The sequence below is a fragment of the Motacilla alba genome, chromosome 1, assembly GCF_015832195.1.
Source record: "Motacilla alba alba isolate MOTALB_02 chromosome 1, Motacilla_alba_V1.0_pri, whole genome shotgun sequence".
Classification (NCBI taxonomy): domain Eukaryota; kingdom Metazoa; phylum Chordata; class Aves; order Passeriformes; family Motacillidae; genus Motacilla; species Motacilla alba.
This window is the reverse complement of record NC_052016.1, coordinates 86,203,195-86,225,868: the sequence shown is the minus strand read 5'-3', so window position 1 is coordinate 86,225,868 and position 22,674 is coordinate 86,203,195. Positions and strand designations below refer to the sequence as shown.

At 37.6% G+C, this 22,674-nt stretch overlaps 1 protein-coding gene across 7 annotated transcripts in view; it reads left to right on the top strand.

Annotated features, from left to right (window-relative positions):
• Positions 1-22,674, top strand: part of NALCN (sodium leak channel, non-selective) — a 238,764-nt gene that overhangs the window by 188,182 nt on the left and 27,908 nt on the right. For 6 of the 7 annotated variants that reach the window (XM_038129675.1, XM_038129695.1, XM_038129666.1 and 3 more), the window contains 8 exons: positions 6,407-6,480; positions 15,766-15,867; positions 16,306-16,375; positions 17,579-17,670; positions 17,833-17,955; positions 20,392-20,448; positions 20,819-20,939; positions 21,041-21,172. In XM_038129675.1, the coding sequence (XP_037985603.1) occupies positions 6,407-6,480; positions 15,766-15,867; positions 16,306-16,375; positions 17,579-17,670; positions 17,833-17,955; positions 20,392-20,448; positions 20,819-20,939; positions 21,041-21,172 (771 nt within the window). The remainder of the gene's footprint in view (positions 1-6,406; positions 6,481-15,765; positions 15,868-16,305; positions 16,376-17,578; positions 17,671-17,832; positions 17,956-20,391; positions 20,449-20,818; positions 20,940-21,040; positions 21,173-22,674) is intronic. The other variant, XM_038129686.1, reaches the window with a different exon arrangement.

Genomic DNA, 22,674 nt, shown 5'->3' with positions numbered 1-22,674 from the left:
CAGCAATCAAGGGCTACAGAATGAATCAAGGCTGTTTCAGATCAATGCCTCCCAGGAGTTAAGGAGATTATGCCCACTTCTCATTCTAGACATCTGATCCAAAGGGACAGTCTTTGAGTTCTTGAGGCACTTATCTAATGCTAGATCACTTTCTTGACTGTGTAGTGAGCCTGTGTCTTACATAGGACAACCTCACAAAGGGTCAGATTTTCAAAGTCTAAATGAAAATACTTAGTTCTACTTTGAGAGAGGGAAATGGATTAGTGATCTCTCTCTCTCTCTTGTAATTTCAGCCATTATGCAAAGTTTTTGAGAGCTTAAGAAATTACCTGCTACCTATAGTCGCTTAACTTGCTTAAAATTTTGTGAACATTTTGTTAGGTATCTACCAAAAACTTGCAGTCTGGCCTTCCATCACTCTTCGCATGACTTTTGTCATGCTCGTTTTGGAAGAGTCCAATCTCTTCAAACCAAAGATACATTGGCAGAATGTTGTTGAACAAACATTTGCATTTGAGAAGCTACATAGCAAATTCCTGTGGGCCAGGGATATCCTATGTTTTATGGAACGCTCAGACTTTGAACAGATTCTTCCCAAATATTTTCTTGCTGTTTCGTAAAAATTATTCTGATACATTGCTTATTGCACTGATTCTTCATATTTTCCCTAGAAGCTGTACATGTTTAAATAACAATATAGTACCTAACAATCTGCTCATTCTGCAAGTCTTCATTGTATTGGCATACAACAAATTCCAAACTAAAACAGAAGCTTTGGATGATTTTTTTCCCTTCCTTGGAATTTTGGGCATGGCACAGCAGACTATTCCCATGTGGTCCTGCAGTTGCCTATAATAGCTTTATAACAGCACTAGGCCAAACCTCCTTATTTTCATATAAACCTTAAGAAATTACCTTATGAAAATGCACTGCATCCCCTGTTTTGTTTTTTTTTCTGCTGTCAAGCAAACATTTCAGATATTCATATTTCATTATTTATTTATGACCTTGTCTCACTTTGTATTCCCAAACAACCACCTACACTTGTCTGTTCTGCCAGCTTTGAAGCAGTCTGATACAAAAATCATACACTACATCACCACAGATTTTACCTGTTGATAGAATACAATTGTTTATCAAATTCAAGTTGAAAGTAATTGCTTTATGTAGCATTTGATGAGGTCTGGGCACTACAAACATGTTTCTAGATAAACACATCAAACCTTAGTAAACCAAAATATACAGCATTTCTCAAAACATAAAACCATTCAGTTATGTTCTAGCTGGTGTAAATTGGCATACATCCCCCTGAAGTCAGCAGTGCTGTGCCAGTACATCTTGTATGTAGAACTGGTCCACAGTCACTTCCTGACACTTCACAATGGTATTTTCTTGTGTTGCTTTGCTTTTGATCTTATGCCAAGGATTTTCTTCTTCCAGGGTAGAAAGCCTGGATTTCTGAAATACGCTACTAAATAAACATTACTGAAAGTGTCTGCAGTACCTTTTCAAAGCAGCGGGTGGCACTTGCAGAGCAACAATGTTCTGTGATTTAGCTTATTTTACAAGAGTGGCTTTGTCCTTGATGACAAATGGGATTTCATGGGATGTAGCATTTAGACCAAGTTCACTCTGACTGAACTGAATTATTTTGTCTGCCTAAAGTCTGTCCTGCCAACAGCAGCAAAGGGTGTCAACAGTTGTGGAAGAGAAGCACTACCTGCAGATTCTGTAATTCTGTGGTCCTGTCTGTGTAAATAAGCTCAAAGAAATGTGAGAACCAAGACACAAGCTTTATTTATGGTTTAGCAGCAGCACATTATATCCATCTAAAGCCTTTCCATTCAGGAAATACTATTGGGAATTTGCTGACTGCCACAGCAGGTCCTCGCAGTTTAAAGTAAAGTGCAAGGGTTACTTTAAATGTGTTGCTGAAAACATATTTTAGAGTAATCAGATGCTGTTAGGTGATTTCAAGACAGTGTTCATATGCTAAAAAATAATGTTCTTCAGCAGAAAGCTATATGGCACTGTGGTTTCTGCATGAAATGTACTTATCAGTGGTAGAGAGAAGTAAATAAATAAATAAATAAAGGCTAATAAAGATACACTGAGGGTGTCCTCACAGTGCAGTACAATCTGTAATAAAAAAACCCAGCAGGCTAGACAGATACACCCTAAAATAACCTCAGTAGAGTGTACTGTACTTATTTAATTTCATGTTGTCTGATTGAGTGTCGTCTTTTGTATGTTAACACTGTTTATCATTTCCTCTGCAACATTCCAGAACTCGGCAGGTATCACAAGTTTTAATTGCCAGCCTCATTCTACACCAGCATGAGGCATCTAGACATTATTAAACAAAATACTGATCATCACCCCCATTTTCTGTTTGCACAGTCCCATTGCATTTGCCTGGTGTGCTATGCAAATTTGGAAAATTAAATGGGAAGTAGTTTAGTTCATTTATCTAATATAGAAATAAGGATGCATATTTTAAAAATCTATAGTAATGTTTGATTTTCTTCAGCATGCATATTGACATATGTGTGTTGCTATTTGACTGACTACTGACTTCTTTGAATATGAGAAATAGATCAATTTTGCTTATCTAAAAGTATTTTCTTGTATTGCTTCTTCTGGATATTTTTAACTCAAGATAAATTCACCAGTGTTCTGCTGAAGGAATTGCTCCTGATTCCTTCAGAAAGAGAAAGGAGGACCATTGTCTTCAAAAGTCATAATCCTTGGAAGTGCAGAGGTTGTTCTGTGAATTCTATTTTGGACCACTGAGACCTCTAGGCACCAAACTCTATGTATTCCTAGATTAAAGAATGGAAACCTGACTCCAATCTAAATTCCATCACAGTCCAGACACAGACAGGATTGTTAAAAACCTTCAAAATGTCACCTAAGCTGCAGCCCATTGGGTGTGCTTAGGCCATGGTCAGTGCCCAAGGATGTCCTGTCTCAGCTGCAAGTTTCACAGCTAGTCCTGAAAAAAAAAAATGAAGGAAAAGGAAATGCAGTCCACGCAAATAATGTGATGCAACACCCTGTTCTCGTAGCTTTCTCCATATCTGTGACTCCTTAGGCATGGAGGGGAAGGAGCATATGAGGAGCAGTTGGGGTCACTTGATCTCTTCTGCCTGGAGGGGAGGAGAGTGAGAGGAAACCTCACCACAGTCTACAACTTCCTCATGAGGGGAAGAGGAGTGGCAGGCACTGATTTCTTCTCTGTGGTGATCAGTGACAGGACCAGAAGGAAGGGCCTTAAGTTGTATAAGGAGAGGTTTGGGTTGTATATTAGAAAAAGATTCTTTCCCCAGAGCGTGGTTGGGCACTGGAACAGGCTCCCCAGGGAAGTGGCCACGACACCAGCCTGACAGAGCTCAAGAAGTGTTAGGACAATGCTCTCAGGTAAATGGTGTGACTCTTCAGGTGCCCTGTGCAGGGGCAGGAGTTGGACTTCATGATCCTTTGGGTTCATTTCAACTCAGCATATCACACAATTCTATAATTCTATTGCTCAAGCATCACTAAATAAAATTCATTAGCAGCTTTGAAAATGCGAACAGAGCCCAGGTCTCTCCCTTCTCAGAGACTCCAGACATGCACTCCTTCCTACAGCTTCCCTTCACCTCTCTGGCTGATGCACCTCTGGCTGTGTGACAGCCACATATTGTAGTACAGCACTGCTCTTGCACATCCCCAGCAGACAGCTACGGTGTTCAAGCACATCAAGCATCAAGCACAGGGGTCAAACCATTTCCAGCTGGGATGGCATAGGGATTTAGCAGTGGTTTTATGCAAAACATACACCACTGTCTGCTTTGGTAGTCTTGCTGCCTAGAGTGAGGGTTGAGCAGTTCCTGATAAGTAGCCCTTGTCCTAGACCTGCCAGCATTTCTTTAGATGCTCTTCTTCTTGCTGGCACTACGTAGTTTAACATTTGGCTTGTGGAAGCACTAAGTGGATGCTCAACATCCTTGTGGAGTCTTCAGAAATACATAGACTCCTCATTCCTGCTTTCCCAGGGCATGTTCTCTTGTTGACAGCCTGGGTGAATTTCCTTGTTTGGGCCACCACCTTTAAGGCCAAGATGTTCTGTCACCTAATTTAAACACTGGAAAGAAGTGGTCACCACTATGAGGAGCTGTAGCAAATGTCAGGAAAAATTTTATGACTCAGCTTTTTTACTGAAATCAGATGGGCAAAAACTAGACAATTGGTAGGAAATCAATGATTCCTATGTTTGAAATCTTTTCAATTCCTAAGATGCTAACAGGAATTGTTACTAGAAATAAATGGACATAGCACATTACTAGGTCGCATGCTTTTTTTTCTTTGATGTTTCATGTAGTTTCATGTAGCTTCATGTTGTTTCATTGCAATTATTCTAAAGTATCTGTTTAGAACAGGAAAAAGGAACTGAGACAAAAATTCTGGTTTTCAACCCTCATTATTCCCATAAGTTTGAGCCCTAAAAAAGTACGATGCTGATAAATTCATTAAACCTCTGTCAAGATACTGCAAATGAGTTAAAGCCTACACAAATATGTTTCAATATATGACATATTTATACCTACAGAATATTTATTATAATGGTATATTACAGCCCTGTCTGACCATCCAGGAGCCCCTTTGGCAGTCACTCTTGCATCACCTGAGCTGGTGCCCAGCTACACACCCCACACTCACACAGTCACACCAGGTTTCCTCACCAGCTCGACCTCAGGTTTCCCAAAGCAGAGTGCCAGACATCCAGATCCTAAAAATTATTTATCTTGGTACAACAACTGAATAACAAAATAGCAGCTTGAGCTGGGTGCCTTGAAGGAGACACCCTCCCAAGCAAGGGCACCCAGGACAGTTATACCCTCACAGTCTAAGCAAGCAAAAGTCTGGGGTCATCAGCTCCTGCCATGTCTTTGAGTACCACAGGTCCTTGTGGCCTTTGTTAGGCAAAGGGTCATCAGTTCATGGCCTCTTGCCTTGGGCTCAGGCTCCTGCGCCCCCAGAGCTTAACTTGCAGCTCACACTGCAGCTGCACACCCAGCTGCCTGCACTGGATCTATTCCTCAACAGGTATATCTCATACTAGGATTTTCAGTTTATTTTTATGTTTACCATATCCAGGCAATGGAATTTTTTCTTGTTTATATTCAAATATTTAACAAGTTTATTACTCTTTCTGTAATCTTCACTGAAATTCCAATATCTTATTTTCCAAAGTACATTCTGAAGTGTTACATACCTCATTTCCATTTTCAAGTTGCTAGTTCTTTAAGGAACCCACAGATTCTCAAAATGGGGGTGTTTTCAAATCATCTGGGTTACTACTTCTACAGGCTGTACAGAGAAGAGATGAGACATGAGAAAGGTTAAAGGGTCCACACTTGTAAAGGCAAGGGGTAGGAAAGAGATTGTAGCTTGCTGTAACAGATGTGGTTTAAAAAGCATAATCCATTTTATTAAGTACAGCCAGTATAATTTACAACTTTTAAGGAATTTTCTAAGCTTCTGTTTATCTACAAAGTAAGATCTTACTGTGACTCAGAGTCAATATGAATCTTCAGAGAAGTTCTGGCAAAATTATTTGTTGAATGACTCTGGATTTGAGCTAGTGTTTTAGAAAATTCAAAGAACATGTAAAGAAATATGCTTAAAGATTCCATTTCAGATTGATCAAAACCAGGACACAGATTGCTAAGAGTTTCCAAATCTCTCTCAACTATTCTCTTCAAGATAATGATCTCCAAACAGTTGACAGATTTAAGTCTTACAATGTGCCAGAGGCTTTCTGTTCATCACAGGTGCAATTCCTGAGCTAAATTCTTCAGCTGTGGTTTGCTCCTTGACTTGCCATGTTTGTTAATCACTTGCTTGTTTTTTTCATGTATCTCAGTCCTTTCATTTCACGTTCAGGAACTCCTATTCACAAGAAGATTCCTGAAACACTGTTCATGACCAGAGACAAGCATAAGCATATTTTGCTTAATACATCTTTTTCTCTGCATCTGTGAGGAAAAAAAAGGCATTGAAATGATATATCTGAGCTTTGCTTGCTGGCTCTTTGCTACAATCAAGGCATCTCCAGAGTATGATCGAGTCTAGTCAAAATCCAAAGTGGAAAAAGAGTAGCAAAACAGTGTGTTTTGGCCAATTGGAGAAGAAATGTGTGAGAAAGCAAATATGTGCTAGCCAGCAAAACTATGTACTTCTTTCTACACAGAACTACCAAATGATTGGGATTGGAAGGCCAAAAGATGTACATAATCACTTTGATTGTTTTTCATCATCCTTTTTATGCACTCAGCATCATAATATTTAATTGGTCTGTCACATACACAAGTTATAGTTTAAGACAATTAAAAAGTATGCTGTCTTTTTCTTAATTTTATAGCTCCGTAAATCTGTTTTCAGCATCAGAGCAAGAAACCTTCTGGAAAAAGAGACAGCAATCAATAAAATTCTAAGGTAAGAGTCAGATGTGATTTGATATTGTTTTGACTGTCAACTGATTCCACACAACCTTGTTTGTTACTAATGTTACTGCATGTATAATATTCATAATAGTGTAACCCTTTGTAGTACATCTGTTGCTTTCTTTAGCCAAGTTAAATTGCTCTTTGGCTATTTTACATGCTTGAACAGCAAAAAGAGAGGGATTGTATTTCTTCAATATATACTTCAATTGTATCATGCAGTAACATCATGTTTCAGCTCTTTTCACTTCTTCCTTCTAAATTAACCATGTCTGTTCCTGAAGGGTGTTATTTTGCCTAAAGAGTTCTAGTCTGGTCCTTGAAAATATCTGTACATAAATGTTTGCAGGGATTGTGCACTAAAAAGCATAGACTACAGCTAGTCATATTCCAAGTACCAAATGGACAGTGAAGAAGATTTCAGAACCATGACTTCTGCAGAAAGATTTCCTGAATGTTTTAATAATGATCACTCCTTTTGGTCTCCCATATCAAGTAACTACTCAGCGCTGTAAGTGAATAATGCAAGCCTAGGTCTCCAAGACCCATTTCTGAAGTTACCATTTTGGTAACTCGATGCTGCAGTTTTTCATGCCACTGTCGTGTTTACATTAGAATGGCTGTGCTCAACATAAGATGAATTAATAATGGAAACAATTTATAGGTCACTGGTTTTTATGTTTATGTTTATGTTTTCTCAGTGAGAGATCCCAGGTAAATACACAGTATTAACAGGAGTACTGATCTAAAAAGTGCAGATTAAGTAAGGTAATGTTTTATGAGGAGCAGTGAACTAGGGGTTCTATGTGATTTCTGAATTATGAAGTTTCTTGAGAAGTTTTGCAGCTCTGGTTCTTTTTAATGCTTTATAAGAATACACTACAGGGAGAACTGTAGAAATTAACATTGTTAATTAACTGTCTTTAAACCCATGTAATGACAACATAAACAATTACAATTAATTCAAATGAATACTCATTGTAAAATATTATTGATAAATGTAAATGCAATATTGTAAGTATTCAGTCTTAACAAAATTGAGTGTACTATTTGTAAGCATTTCTTTTACTTGAGTGCCTTGATTTTCCATGAATTACTGTTACAGATAGATTAAGCAAAATACTTCTAAAAATACAGGTTTAGATAAAGGCATTTGGCAGTGTTTCAGTAAAACATTTGTAATGAAATTCTGTGTTTTATGAGAACTGTGAAATGTTATTGACACCTCCAGCATTCCACAAATGTCAGTTCGTTTGGTGTGTTTCATACATTATACTGCAGAGGAAAAACATAGACAAAAGAAAAAACCCTACTTTTATATATTCAATTTATTTTCTTAATCCCTGATATTGTAGAAGCTCCATTCTTTCTTAGATAGGAGAAAAAAAACTAAATTCTGGAAACTGAAATTCAGAATTTTCCCATCTGCACAGAACTTCTTCCATTTCAGGAGAAGTCTGAAATAGTGGGAGGAGAATCTGAGCAAACCATTGTTTGGACTTCACTAAGTTCTCAGAGATACAGGGACAGAACCAGAAAGCAGTCCTGCCAGTTTCAATCCTGCTGAATTCCACTTGGTCCTTCAGATCATGGCTTCTGCCAAAGTCTTGTATGTAAAAGGACTTCTTATCAATTCACCTGAAGTCTTCTGAAGTTTCAGAGGCAGAAGAATAAAGTTTTCATTTGCTAATTTACTATATTATTTTTAATTATCTATTTACTGTGATAATTTAATCTATCTTTACTGAGTTTTCCAATCTGTTTCCTGGATCATAAGCAATAAACTTTGAGGAACACAGAGAAAAGGAGGGAACTTCCATCAAGTAAGAAAAACACTGATCATGTGTCCTCTAATGCTTTCTTGGGTTGCTTGTGAATCATTTACAAAGAGTCTTACAAAATCTTTTTTCTACTGAGAAAAAGAACAAATTCTGTTTATTGTTCCTTGTTATTGACTGAAAATTGTTAAATAAGCTCTGATCTAATGACGCTTGTAATGCATCTGTTCCAGCATATGAAGCTTCTGTTCATGGCATATCTGGTGTGCAAACTGATAGAGATTACCAGTGATGGGCTGACTGGTCCTGAGCACTGCCAGTGTTTCCATGTTAATCACAGTGACAGCACTGTTGATGCAAGGGAATTTTACAAACAGGAAAAGAAGAGATAAGATTTACAGCTGAAACTTTAGATTCAGTTTAAGTAACACAGGAAAATTCAAACTCTCAACACATGAGAGATTCTAGTTCATATTTTTGCTTTAGTTGTAAGTGCTGTAAACTCCTTCATAAAATTAGGTGACCCTCAGTTATTCAGAGTATCTGACAAAAGAACAAATGGCATTTATGCCAAGAACAATAAGAGATAATTCAGAATGTCCCTTCTAAAAAGATTGCTTCCAGCATAATCTACATTTTTGTCTACCTGAATTAAGAAGCATTTTTCCAAAGCAAGACCTCCATATAGTAAAGCTACCCATGGGCAACTTCAGCTTGATAAAATTGCTGTGCTGAAAGGGAATTTTAAGTCTGTTCCAGCCTAAGTCCACCTCTGACCTTTTCCCCCGCCCCTACTTTTTAAACCTTGCCAAATTAGTTTTAATCGAATTATGAATATTTCAATATAATCAGCTGTATTGAAGGACCATGCATTACACATAGGTACCTTCATGTTTCTCTTGTGCATCCTTCTCTATCCAAATTTTATTCCCTTTTATATGCTGAACTGCAGCTTGACATCTTCTTCCCCAAGATGAGGAAGAAGGACATTAACAGCCCTTGAACACCAAGAGAGATGGTTCATGGGCTCAGTCCAAGGTGTCTCACCTGCTCATCTGCAAAACTAATGTCTTGGGTATCTTTGTTTTCCTGCAGCTTTCTTGCCACACCCCCCAGGAGGTGTCTCATTTCCGAGCATCCTTGTTTAGAAGCCTTGCCTCCTTGAGGTCTTTGTGCAATTAGGCTTGGGAACCAAGTCAAGGATGTAGTAACTACTGTCCTGGTACTTTGATCAGTGCTTTGCATCACCATTGCCAATGGCAGAGCATGAAGGCCTTAACTCTTCACATAAATCCATTCTGAGGTGGAGACTTTAACCTTCAAAAATGAAATAAAGTACGGGTTAGAGACCTTTAGAACAACTTCTTCGAAACAAGATCCATTTTAATAGTGCCTCTGAATTGCAAACAGCTCCATTCCTTTCTGAAAATTACAGTGCATTTCCCTCAGCAGCAATAACCACTTCTAGCAAATTTACTTTCTCCTGCATATCTTCAGTGCTTCACACTTTTCTCTCACTGTGTTGCTGCAAGCACTGCTTTTTCTCTTAAAAGCAAGTTTTGTGCCTGTGGTTGTCCTGACCCTCATTCCTTGCTCGATTGTTATCTAAAAATGGGGTCTAGTCCTTTATTAGTCCCACTGGCTTTCTAAAGTAGAGAGAGTAGAGCAGGTCCAGTCAAAATGTTGTGTATAAATCAGTTTGTTCTCTCCAGTGCTAAGTTGTAAAAGCACAGAATGATGGGGAAAATTAGCAAATTAAAAGTAATCTCACATATTCTAAAACATAATCAAATTGTCAATAGTGCAAAACCTGATTCTGGTGTGCATTAAACCATGCTTCACAGACTCAGAGAATGTTTGAGACTGGAAGGGATCTCTGGAGGTCGTCTGGTCCAGCCTTCCTGCTCAAGCAGGACCACCCAGAACAAGTTGTTCAGAACCACATCCAGACACCTTTTGAATATCTCCAGGGAAGGAGAATCTACAACATATATACAAAATATATATTGTGACAGTTTGGAAAAGGTTTTTTTGTTTGTTTTTTTTTTTTTTTTTCCAAATGGGCAGCTTTTTATTTGCTTTTCATTACAGCTGAAGCTATTGTCAAATTGTAAACTGATGCTAGGTATGTGCAATAGGATTTTCACTGTTCTAGACAAGATTTGCCTGATGTGTTTTCTGGTCTTGAGGGAGTAACGTAATTCATACTTAAGTGGAACATTCCATTTCATAAACAACTAACTGAAAGAAGTGCATTTATCTTTATTTTAACTGAGAATGCTGGGGTGGAGGGACGGGGGGTGCATGTGGGGAAGGAAGAAAGGGGAGAAAGAATTGCTTGAATTAAGGATCCTATTCTAGTTTGTGAGTATGCTAGAAGATAATTCAGACTTTGTTCATACAAGTATTTCTGCAAAATAGAGTGATTTCTAGGACAGCTATACATTTTATCTCTAAATAAAATCTCCCTGAACACTAATAGAGAGAATGAGCAAAGATCTTGTCCAACCTAAATGATTCTATGATTCTATGAGCCTAGAAGATATATCTTTGGTATCCTTTATTAGAAATTTGCCTTTGTTAAATAACTGACTTGTATTAGTTAGTTCTGACTCACAACAAATTTCTTGGCAGAAAAGACAAGTTATGGACAAAACAAATATTGGCAGATATTTTATGCTTTCTCTCTTAAGAGTATTATTTCTTTGAGGATATGATAGCTTTGAGAGTATGATAACTTTGAGGACCCCATGTATTTCTCAGATAAAATGTTCCAGGTAAGTTCCATTGATGATTTTCATCCCGTGCAACATCCAGACTTAGTCATCACCTTCCTAAATTTCTACAAGTGTACAACATCACTGGATTTCACCTGCCTGATGGAAAGATAAACAAAAAATAAATACTGGAATACACATATCCATTGGAAAGAAGTTACTCTGTTTCATGGGGATTGTGCCAAATGAACACCATATTATGGATTACTGCAAAACACAGTTGTGAAGCTGAGTTATTTGTCCATGGAGTCTCCAACACTGCAGGTATGGAATTGATCCTATTTTGAGAGAGGTGGTAGACTGGATAGCCACTTGAGGTTTCTTCTTCTGCATTGCTTTTATTGATTCTTCTACAGTGCATTAAAAATTGTTATTATATAAACATCTGTGAGAAGAGAAGCTGAAACAGCAAGGCAAGAATGATAATCACTATAAAAATTGTTAAAGGAAAAAAAGTCTCTTACTATATATCTCAACTGCCTGAGTGGTCACTAAAGAAAATAAGTGACTATATGATTTTTTGATTTGGACACATAAGGAAGGAAACAAGAAAAAAAATGGAAAATAAAAAAAACCCTGACTTATCCAAGTTGCATTAATAATCCATTTTTTTTTCCACCAGCCAGATTCAGATTTCTTTAAAAAATAGTATATTTTTCCCACAAAGAACAGTAGAATAAATGTCATAATAATGTGCATTGTGCTTGCTATTCAAAAAGTGCCTTATTAAATTAAATTTGTAAATGAAAAGAAGAAACACTACCGCACCTCTCAGGTGGATTCCCCATAAATTTTAGTCTGTCACATTTAACCATATATTCCAAGTTCTATGGAATTGTAATGAGAGCATAGAATGATTTAGTAAGGATAGAGAGTCCTAGAGACTGAAAACAATGCTGAATGGTGCTGATAACTGCACTGAAGTGCCCTACGCTACTAAAGGCTTCAGTGTGAGCATGTTTCAGGGAGAACAACAAAAGTAAATAGTAATATATGCAGTTGCTACTATTACTACATAAATACTCACACATTAAAATACAGAGAAAAACCCAAAGCAGTGCTATACTGGAATGCAAGATGAGTGAACACTTGTTGCGGAAAGGATGCCTAACTAAAAAATCCAAGCGTGAGCCACATGCTTACCCTCTTCAAGAGACCTCAGAATATTCATGAAAGGTATAGTATTTTGAATTCTTGATCAAAACCTCTAACATTTTACATTTGGTCAAAGAATGTTACTTGAACACTCTATTCGCAACTTATTTTTCAGGAATTCCAAAGCATGAAATAGTTTGAAGGACTTCAAAAATGTGGACCTTCTAATTGGTTGCAGGTAATACAAACCAGGTGGTACAAACTATGTGGTATCCCAGTATTGTCTTGTTCTGTGTGATCTTCACCTGGCTTTCTAGTTACCTAAGAAATTGTGTTTTCTCTTCAGAGTATTTTATTACAGTTGCACTTTTCAAGGCAAATTTGGAGCATGTGGTTTGCAGCTGCTGAACTGTGTTCAGAGTTATGCAAAGTGAGTACAAAGTCCAGAAGCTTGAGATATTTCTTGTCTCTTTTCCTTTGTTCCATACCTTCCTTATTCCTCCACAAATGAAAATAAACCTATCTAATATTCCAGAGAGGTGGTATAAGAAGATGAAAAGGGCAATTTTAGCTAAAAAGGGTAATTTGCCTCTGTTGCTTGAAGGTCAAAAGATTCTGACCAGCCACAGTTGCATAAAAATGTATCAAGGCAAGAAAAGTGGTTTTTTTTAAAACTCCAATTTTCAAACCACACAGGACCAAATTTTTAACACTGTGGCGTATTGATTGGGCCTGGTGTGGGATTCAACTCCACAGGTAGCCAAGTCTGCCTGTGAGCTAAGGGATAAACTCTACCATCTAGTTGACAAAGGTCTAATCAATAAAGGTAACGGAACCCAGTGAGATCTTTAGGTGGCTGCTTTGTCTTTAGATGCCCACTTTATGGTTACTTTAATACCTTCCAAACATCATTAATTAAATTAATTCACCGAACATTCAATGAAGTTGTTCGCATGTGGACATACAGTAATGTGTGAGATGCCAGAGGATGTCCAAAACATCCTCTGGAAGATGGCAGGTAATAAAGCAATTTTTAGAGGTATTGTACCCTGCTGGAGCCGCAGCTGGAAGCAAAGCAAAATACTCCAAGGCATGGCAGGTGGTGCTGGCCACCTGTGTACAGCCAATGGGCCCTACATCTCCATTGGCTATGAGTTGGCTAAAAGCCTGGAAATGTGGCTCACAGGCAGGCACTCAGAGGGAGCATGTGTGTGTACGTGTCTACAGCAAGAGCACAAGCCCTGTTGCAAACTTTAAAACTGGGAACTCTGCAATTCTGAAAAATTCATGGCACCTGCCATGTTTTTCAGAAGTCCCCAAAGATCTGCAACTCTCAATGTCTAAGCAGCTGAAAAATATCCAGATTCTGAGTCAAAAGGGTAACTAAGCATGGCTCTTACTAAGAGTTCATACAAGGAAGAATAATTCCCAAGTCAGTAATTCCCATAAAGTGGAGAATGTCAGGAGGGAGGCTGTCAAAAGTAGACAAGGAATTTTCAGCAGATCTTCTTCTCTGGAAGTCCATAAATGTTTCTTTGCAATTACTTGATAAAAAATTCTGATCTCTCTGCTAAACAACTGGTATTTCATTATTTCTCTGTTGACTTCCCAAGAGCTGCAGGGCTTCCAGAGATAATATAAATGAGGCAATGGATGTAAAGGCTAAATACTGATTTAGGAATCTAACTTAGAGATCATAAACAATCCTAAGTCTTTCTGCAGGTGTTACTTTTTATGCATGCCCATTCTGCCATAGTATGTCCATAGTATATGGCTATGTCTACTTCACAATATTATCAACAATCAAATAAGCCATTTTGTTCATTATTCAGGTAAAAAATTTATTTCTTGAGCATTTAAAGCTGTCTTTTATTATACTAAGTGTTTATATAACTTGGAATTCAATTTGCTACGTAAAAGAGCATGAGAAGTTGATGTACAAGTTATGTATTGATGTCAAGAAAATAATTTTTAACTATTACAAGCAGAGCATAATAATTTCTATCTACAAGGGAAAAAAACGATAAGTTAGCCTCTTTGTCACACCAAGAGAACAGAACTCAGACCCCAGAATTTTCATTGTCTCTGCTGGGAAGAACTGGATTGTCATTTTAATGGAGTGAGATAGGATGTATTTTTAGGAAATAATTCTTTTTTTTTCCTTTTATTCAATCAAAAATTGCAAAGGTATTCAAGTATCTCGGTTGTTTTCTGACAGTTATGTGGTATCATCCTCCACAACATAATGCTTTAAATCCTTTGGTATTAAAATGTTCATGATTTGTCTAAGATGAGCTATGTTTTATAAGACATGCAGTAATTTTCTTATATGTCATGATGCTTTAGTTCAGTGTAGTGTAACCTGATGCTTTCTATAACAAGTGTAGCACAATGTATTTTTCTAGCATGCTAATCTGATTGGCAGTGGTGACACTGACAAGCATTCTGAGGTTCTCATTTTTGTTACAGATATCACTTGGGATTCCTACTTGTATAATTTATGTGTTTAAATCCAAAAGAAGGAGAAAAAGTGGAGAAGAGTGACAAACAAAGCTACAGTGGGGAAAGAACATGCCATGGACGCCTTTTGCCATCAAGCACGATCATCCCATGCTGTCAAGGCATTCATCTAAGCCTTACAGCCTGGCAGATAGAGTGGTTACACAAAGGGTGTATCATTTTTTCATATTTTCCAAAAAGATGAGGATTCAGTTCAATAAAAAGTATAGAATATTACTAGCTGAGTCTTGTGTTTTTCTAAATGATCTCATAACACAAAAGGAGCAATAAGGAGTTTATACTGTAAACTTTAAATTGAACCACTCTGGAAAGTTAAAACTTGTTTCCAATGTTGAAATTCCATTTCTCAGCCATCAGAGGGATCTGTCTGAGCTCTTTTAGTGGAAACTTCTCTCTTCCATAAGCAAATCAATTTCACTGTAGCCATCAAGATAAAGATATGCATGCTCAGTTTGGCTGTGGCACACTTACTGACCAACAGATACTAATTTCTGCCAAAATGTTTAAAATGTGTTTGCCAAAATTAACCATGAGCAAACAAGTGAGAAAACCCACACAACAAAATGCTGCAAGTTGACTGCATTCCCAGAGAGCTGACATTTAATATTACAGAATATCAGCAATATGTAGTTTTTCATTTCATACTAGATATGTTTCCAGTTATTTTGAACTCTCCAAGTTATGTTCTAGGTCCTAAGTATGTATGTATAGCCCTAAAATGGACTAAAATTGCTGTTGTACTTTTCTATTGCCTTCTTAATTGCTGAGAAACTGGTTTTACTGATGGTGAGCGCATTGCTTGATGCCTTTTACTCTTAGTGAAGTCTTGAGGCACCAAAAATTTTACAGAAAACTGACAAAAAGTCATAGATGGTCCTTGCTAAGGCATGGAGAAGGTTCATCAGATGACTGGTTGTGTTGCAGAGTGGGGGTCCATTGCTTGGGAAACATTTTCATGGAAAGACCATTGCTCTTGTATTGTTATTCTCTGTTGTTCTTGAAGTACTTGCTCCCCACAAAGCCAAGCTGATTTCTCTGAATGTGCTACCTCTGAAATCATCATTTATACTGAAAACCCTGTGTCATCACCTTTACATTTCTTCATAGGGCCTGCACTAGACAACGCATGCTGAGCGGATCATTTGAGGGCCAGCCAGCAAAGGAAAGGTCAATACTTAGTGTCCAGCATCACATACGACAAGAACGCAGGTAAAAATGGACAAAAAGGATGGTTTTAAAATATTCTTAAAATAAAGGTGGCAAAGGGAGTTAAATTTGAGCAATCCCTAACATGTGAAAAGCCATAACTACTTACTTGTACAAAGAACTGAATTCTACATTCTTCATTGTAACCATAATGAAATTCATTGTACTGTATAAATGGAAAAAATGCCTTTTTATTTCAAATGTCATTTCCTTTGCCAACTAAAAAGCTATCAATTTAAAGATCAGAGTGACAGAAATTGGCTTATGTTAGACCAGATTGAAAACAATTGAAGAGCATATAAGCTTCTGATGTTAGCAAGAGAAAAATGATAAGAATTCGAGATATTGGGTGGCTGGAGAAAAGTGCTTTATAATGGTCATCTTATAAAGGTCAAAATTTCATCTTGAGATGTATTGTTAAATTGATTATGATTTTTTCAGGTCACTGAGACATGGTTCGAACAGCCAGCGAATCAGCAGAGGAAAATCTCTTGAAACATTGACTCAAGATGTAAGTCCTTATAGAAATGCTGGCTTCAGTTTGAGAACATAAGAAATTAGAATATATGCTATCAAGTAAATGCTTGTGTAAGACTAATTCTATTTATAAACTTGCAATTTGTCTTGAAAGGAAGTCATAAGACAAATGCTGTAAGTGCATTAGAATTATCCTCAAAATAATTGACATGGTTATTTCACTGATAGACTTATGGTTTTGGAGCACTTGCTGAGATAGATTCACTGACTCTGTAGACACTGCATTAGGACCACAACAATTGCTACCCAGGACACCTTAAAAAGCGTTACTCTGGAATTATACAAATCTCTCAGACTGGGAAAACATCACTTCAAAATTTCTGATGGAAGTTTAGCAATATTTTCCAAGCAGCAGAACTGTCAGACAAAGGGACAAAGACTTAAAGGGAGAATAGTAATCATGGATTTCACTGTGGTGTAATTTCATGCAGTTTAGTGCGTTTTCATTTCTGCAAATTCATATGATATTTTGTGGCAATGAAATTTCAAGATAAAGTATTAGTCACCCCATTTCCAAACTATCTGAGGCTTTAAAGGTAACTAAAGCAGATGTGGCTTTGCTTGTAGCTAGCAGTAAGGATAGCCCCCAACATCACCCCACCAGGAGTGCTTCAAAGCTTCACATAACTCAGAAGAGTAATGCTGATTGTTCCCTCCACTGCATGAGCTCAGACAGAATCCTGCCTCCCTCCTTCCCTCCCTCCCTCCCTCCCTCCCTCCCTCCCTCCCTTTCCCCCTTTCCGTCATCCCTGCACTCAGCAGTCACTGCCTGTATGATCTGCATGCCTCACAGCCTGGCAGCCATGCAGCAGGCTTGAGAAGCTGAAAGGGTGTCTAAAGCCTTTTTTTGCCGTTAGGAACTTTGATTGTATTCATTTCATTTCAGAGAGGTTGGCTGGTCTTACAGGACCTCCGTTTTTAAAGTTAAAAGTTAGATTGGATGGAGCCTCAAGCATGAAATTAGAACTGAAATTAACCTTGATGAAAATAAGGAGCCTTGTGCTGTAGATAGAAAACACTGTGCAATATGCTTGACTGAGTTGATGTGTAGTACATTTGAAAATAAAGATCTTTCATTTGAATATTTCTATGTAAAATACCATATCTTGCTTTCATCTGAAACATTAAAAAATAACAACCCTTAGACATCGATTAAAAGGAATCATTTTGCTTCCAGCACTCCAACACAGTGAGATACAGAAATGCACAGAGAGAAGACAGTGAGATAAAGATGATCCAAGAAAAAAAGGAACAAGCTGAAATGAAAAGGTATTTAAAAATCAGAAGTCTGAGTGTATATTTTCTGTATTAACTATTCTCTATATGAAGTTAAAAGTATTAAGAGTCAACATGAAAAAAAGAACAAAGTGTAAGGGATATTTTTGCCAGGGATAATGTGTAACACTTAATAATTTACATTTTTTTCAAAAGGAAAGTCCAGGAGGAGGAGCTGCGAGAGAATCACCCATATTTCGATAAACCCCTTTTCATAGTTGGCCGTGAGCACAGATTCAGGAACTTCTGCCGAGTGGTGGTACGGGCTCGCTTTAATGCGTAAGTTCATTGCATAGCAACGTTGCTTCCACAGGTGCTTACTTCCATGTCCTCAGACAAGCTCTAACTTTGCTTTTACAAGAAAACTGCATATAGTGTGGTCACCACACAAGCTGGCAGCCAGTTGTCTGTGGTGTAGTCTTGCTGCTGGAGGAAAGGAAGCAATAAACTGCTCTGTTAGGGCAGAAGTGTTTGAGCAGTCTGTGATGCTGAGATGGACAAGGCTGTGAGGAAACTGCAGGCATAAGCTGAAAGGAAAGGCTAATGTTTCCTGCCTGTAGACATTTGGGAATCAGCTTGCTATTCCCTTCTTGTTCCTCCTCATAAGGCAAGAGATTACCTTGCCTTACACCAACAATTACTCATAGAGCAGAAAAAGGTGACGAGAAATGAATTGCACCTCTGCTTACCCAAATACTCTGTAGCCCATAAAAAGGAGCTCAGAATGGGGTGGGGGGGTTTTCAGCTGTGGGAGAATAAAGGGAGAAAAGCTGAAACCAAATGAAAACCGGGGAGACTCAGCAACTAAGCTGTAGGTATATGTGAGTGTGGTAGATAGAAATGCATGTACAAGCAGCTTTCTATAAATCATCTCACAAATCTTTTTTTAAACCTCTGTCTCTTGCTGGCACCAGGATTTTAAAGGGTTAATGCATGTCACCTTGCACAGAGCAGTGTAAAACAGAAGATATCTCAAGGCCATGAGCTTGGCACTTAGAAGGACTGGTTTCAGCAGCTGCTTTACCATTGATTTTCTCTGTGCCCTTCAACAAATTACTTCTAGTTAGCATGACAGGATGGTTTGATACTCAGTTTTAACCATACCTATATTTAGGTTTCCGCTACCTTTGTAGAGACATGTCCTTGAGCTACATCCCCACTTTTCTATGCAACTGCTAACTCGATCCTGCCCTGGTGCACTGGTCCATGAAGCAGTTGCAAATTAAAATAGAAAAACAAAACACAGAAACAGTCAATCAAATCCACTTAGCAAGTACTTGTCAGTGCCTCCTAGCATTGCTAAATGACCAATGGTAACAGGATATTTATATTAAAACAGTTTAAATAAAATGTTTGCAATTATAAGAATAGACTGATTTTCTTAAACAGTCTTCTTTATTTCATTTACTTAAATCCTCCCTGCTTTATTCGTTGTCCCATCTAGCTTATCAAGTAAGTTATTCTAGATATCTTTTTCAAACTGATAGGATCTATATTTTCTTCTAATAAAAAAGGCTGAGGAATGCTGCTACGTACAATGTAGGGAGAGGAAAGAGTTTAAGAAGCAAAAGTCAGTGGCAAAAGTCAGTGGGAGGGCACCTAATCCAGTATGTTCTGTGTGCTTACTGGTGTGAGTGGATGACCCTGGTCTGTGGAGTATGTTTCTCGTTCCCCTTAGATGTCTTGTGCATTCCTGTAATTCATAACCATGAAATCTCTCTGGTGGTAATTCCTCAAGTCCGTTCAGTCCATTTTTCACTTTAAGCTCAGCGAGGAAGTAATGGCAATTTCACATCCCAATGGCTAGAGCCCTCCAATGAAATATAGGATATGTCAGTGCAGATCCTGTCTTGGCATGATTTCCTGCGGGAGTTGGAAGATAAGTGCCTATAACAAGTCAGGGGAGGCTTCTTGGAAAGTATTCTTGTAGCTTCTCCCACAGCCGTCATTTTGCTTTGTATGAAATTGATAAATAATTGCTGCAGCAGGAACTTAACTCCTGTCACCTAGATATGTGCATACTACTTGTAGAGTGGTTCTCACTCTTTGACTACCTAATGGCTGTTTGGATGTGGCAGGTGGAGCACAGCAATTGCATGGGAAATTTCAGATACAGAGAATCTAAAAATATTAATCAGAAAAAGATTAAAGTAATAAAAGATGTAGAGCTTGTGGAAGGGGTTATGTGTGTGTGTGTGTGTTAACTGAGGGTATCATATGATCACAGAATCATAGAGTACTTTGAGTTGCAAGGGACCCTAAGGATCATCTAGTTCCAGCCCCTCTGCCTTGGACATCTTTCACTAGGCCAGGTTGCTCAGTACCTCATCCAGACATGGTCCAAGAAGTTTTGAAGTAATTGGAAAGAGCATTTTGGTACCTAAAATTCACTGGCAGGTTATCGCCCTTATTCACAAGAAAATTACAAGATTAAGTCCTTGTTTACAAAACCAAGACCCAAAACCACCTGTCAGTTCAAAGAATCTTAGAGGAATTACAGGTATGCAATGAATTAAAGTGATCCTAGCTGTGTTGATAATATGACTGAAATTGCATAGAATTAAATGAAACTTATACAGACATTTAAAATACAGACAGGATAAAATGGAGCCTTGATTTTGGACAGAAATTACTTGGAGTTGATGGATGCATAGTATAATTATAATGCTGACTAAAATAAAATGTAAATGACTGTATCTTTTCTTCTTTTTATAGTTCTAAAACAGATCCTGTTACTGGAGCTGTGAAAAATACCAAATACCATCAGCTTTAGTAAGCACTGCAAAAGTAACTTTGCTTGGTCTCATAAGTCTGCAGTATAAATGTGGCTGTGCACACATGCATGGATGTGTGTAAATGTGCATGCACATGTGTACTTTTTTTTTTTTCCAAAAGGTTTTTCTTACCATGGAGTTGTTTGGGGAGAAGGATGAACAGGAAGATGATTTTTAATCAGACTTTTCTTCTTCACTTGCATGCAGCTTCTCTAGTTTTCTACACATTCTGAAATACTGAAATCATTGACACTTCTCAGATAAATTTATTTTTCTTAGGAAAGCACCTAGCTGTAGTGTAGGCACAAAGCAAACACCCAGAGGTCTGGGCATTTCTCTAATGGCATTTCTTTATGTATCATTCACAGTGACTTGCTGGGTTTGGTTACTTACCTGGACTGGGTCATGATCATTGTTACGATATGCTCCTGCATTTCCATGATGTTTGAATCCCCTTTTAGAAGAGTTATGCATGCTCCAACACTCCAGGTACTGTCACTGAATCATTTTACAATTATTGAACCACAGTCACCTTGCTTTTCTCCACTGCCTGTTCCGAAATTATTGTTGTTCTCTGCTTTTGTTTTCAGATTGCTGAATATGTTTTTGTAATATTCATGAGCATTGAGCTTAATCTGAAGATTATGGCAGATGGCTTGTTCTTTACACCAACAGCTGTCATTAGGGACTTTGGAGGAGTTATGGACATATTTATATATCTTGTAAGTTTTTATATTTGTGGAAGGTTTTTTGTGGCATTCTTAACTCTGATATATTTGGTTATATAAATGTTTAGTAGTGTGAAGAAGTTTGTCTCTGTACACTGATACAAACAGTAATGATACATAGATGTGACAAAGACCTGGCAATTTAGTGTGGGGTCATTGTATGGCCCCTTTTAATTCTTTATTTGTTGATATGTTTTAAGTATCAGATCTGATTTTCCTTCAGAGTAAACTTGAGAACTCTGAGCTCATTTCTTTTTATGCAAGAGAATCTTAATTTTACCTGTTTCATAGATATTAATTGCTTCTTCCTCTCTCAACAGTATTCCTGTTTTATTGAAGGTGTTTCATAACTATTTACCATTTGACAGAGGGCACATCTTTATTGCTGGTGTTGCTATAGAAGAAAGCAAAGAAACCTATCTCCAATACCTATCAGTAGTGTTCTCAGGAAAAAAAATTTCTCAATAGCTCTCAACAGTTTCTGGGAAATCTCTTGCATTCCATTAAAATATGAGAGGAGAGTGTCCATTTTCTCTTCATATATGACAGTAAACACCACACAATGTGTCAAAACCAGTGCTCAGTATAATACAGTATGAAATATTTTCTAACTTAAGAAATTACTGAGAAAAATGGCTCTGATGGATTTAAATTAAATCTTTCAGAGATTACTCCACCAGGCAGATGTTCTGCATAAAATTTGTCATGATCAATTTGTATCAAAGATTCTGTTGTTAGCAGAAATAAAAATATGCATACTTGTACGAAACTCCTACAGTAGTATGCATAATTCCTGTGTGCTTTAGTTTCTTAAAATCTCTATGAATCCCTCTGCTTGTCTGAAGGAAAAATTTCGGTGGTGTAGTTTGGATATTCCAAATATGACTGCAGTGATCCTAAAAGACTTTGGAAGAAAGTCAGAAGGACTGTTAAATCTGTTTGTTTTGGTGGGGTGGCTGCCTTTTATCACTTTCTTTTTAACAAAGTATATCAAGTCTTAAATAATTGTTGATATTGTCTTGATCCTCCAGTTTTTGTGCACTTACTTCTTTGTAATACTCTCACCTCTGTCCCCTTATGATAACACTGACTTTAAAAAAAAAAAAGAAGCACTTAAGAGACGTTAAATCAATAACCATTTGTCAGAGATTGTTCAGGTTACACAACACAGCTATGCTGTTTGAAAACACTTCCACAAACAATTCATGTAATGAAACCACATGGTGACAAAACAAACCTGTAACAAAGTGGTAGGAAAAACTGTCAGGGAAACTGTTAACAGACTTCCCAGGTGAGGATTTCTCAGTTCCAGGGTAGAATCTCTGAAATAAGAAGGAGGGAGAGAAATAATGCTGCCTGCTCCATGAATATAGTTTGTGTCCCTGTTTTGAGTCAGCCAAATTGATTTCTCCTTTTGGAACTCTTCCATCTAATTAGGCATATAAAATGGATTTTGAGTCAAAGGGCAAGACAAAGACAAGCTGATGCCAATTAGT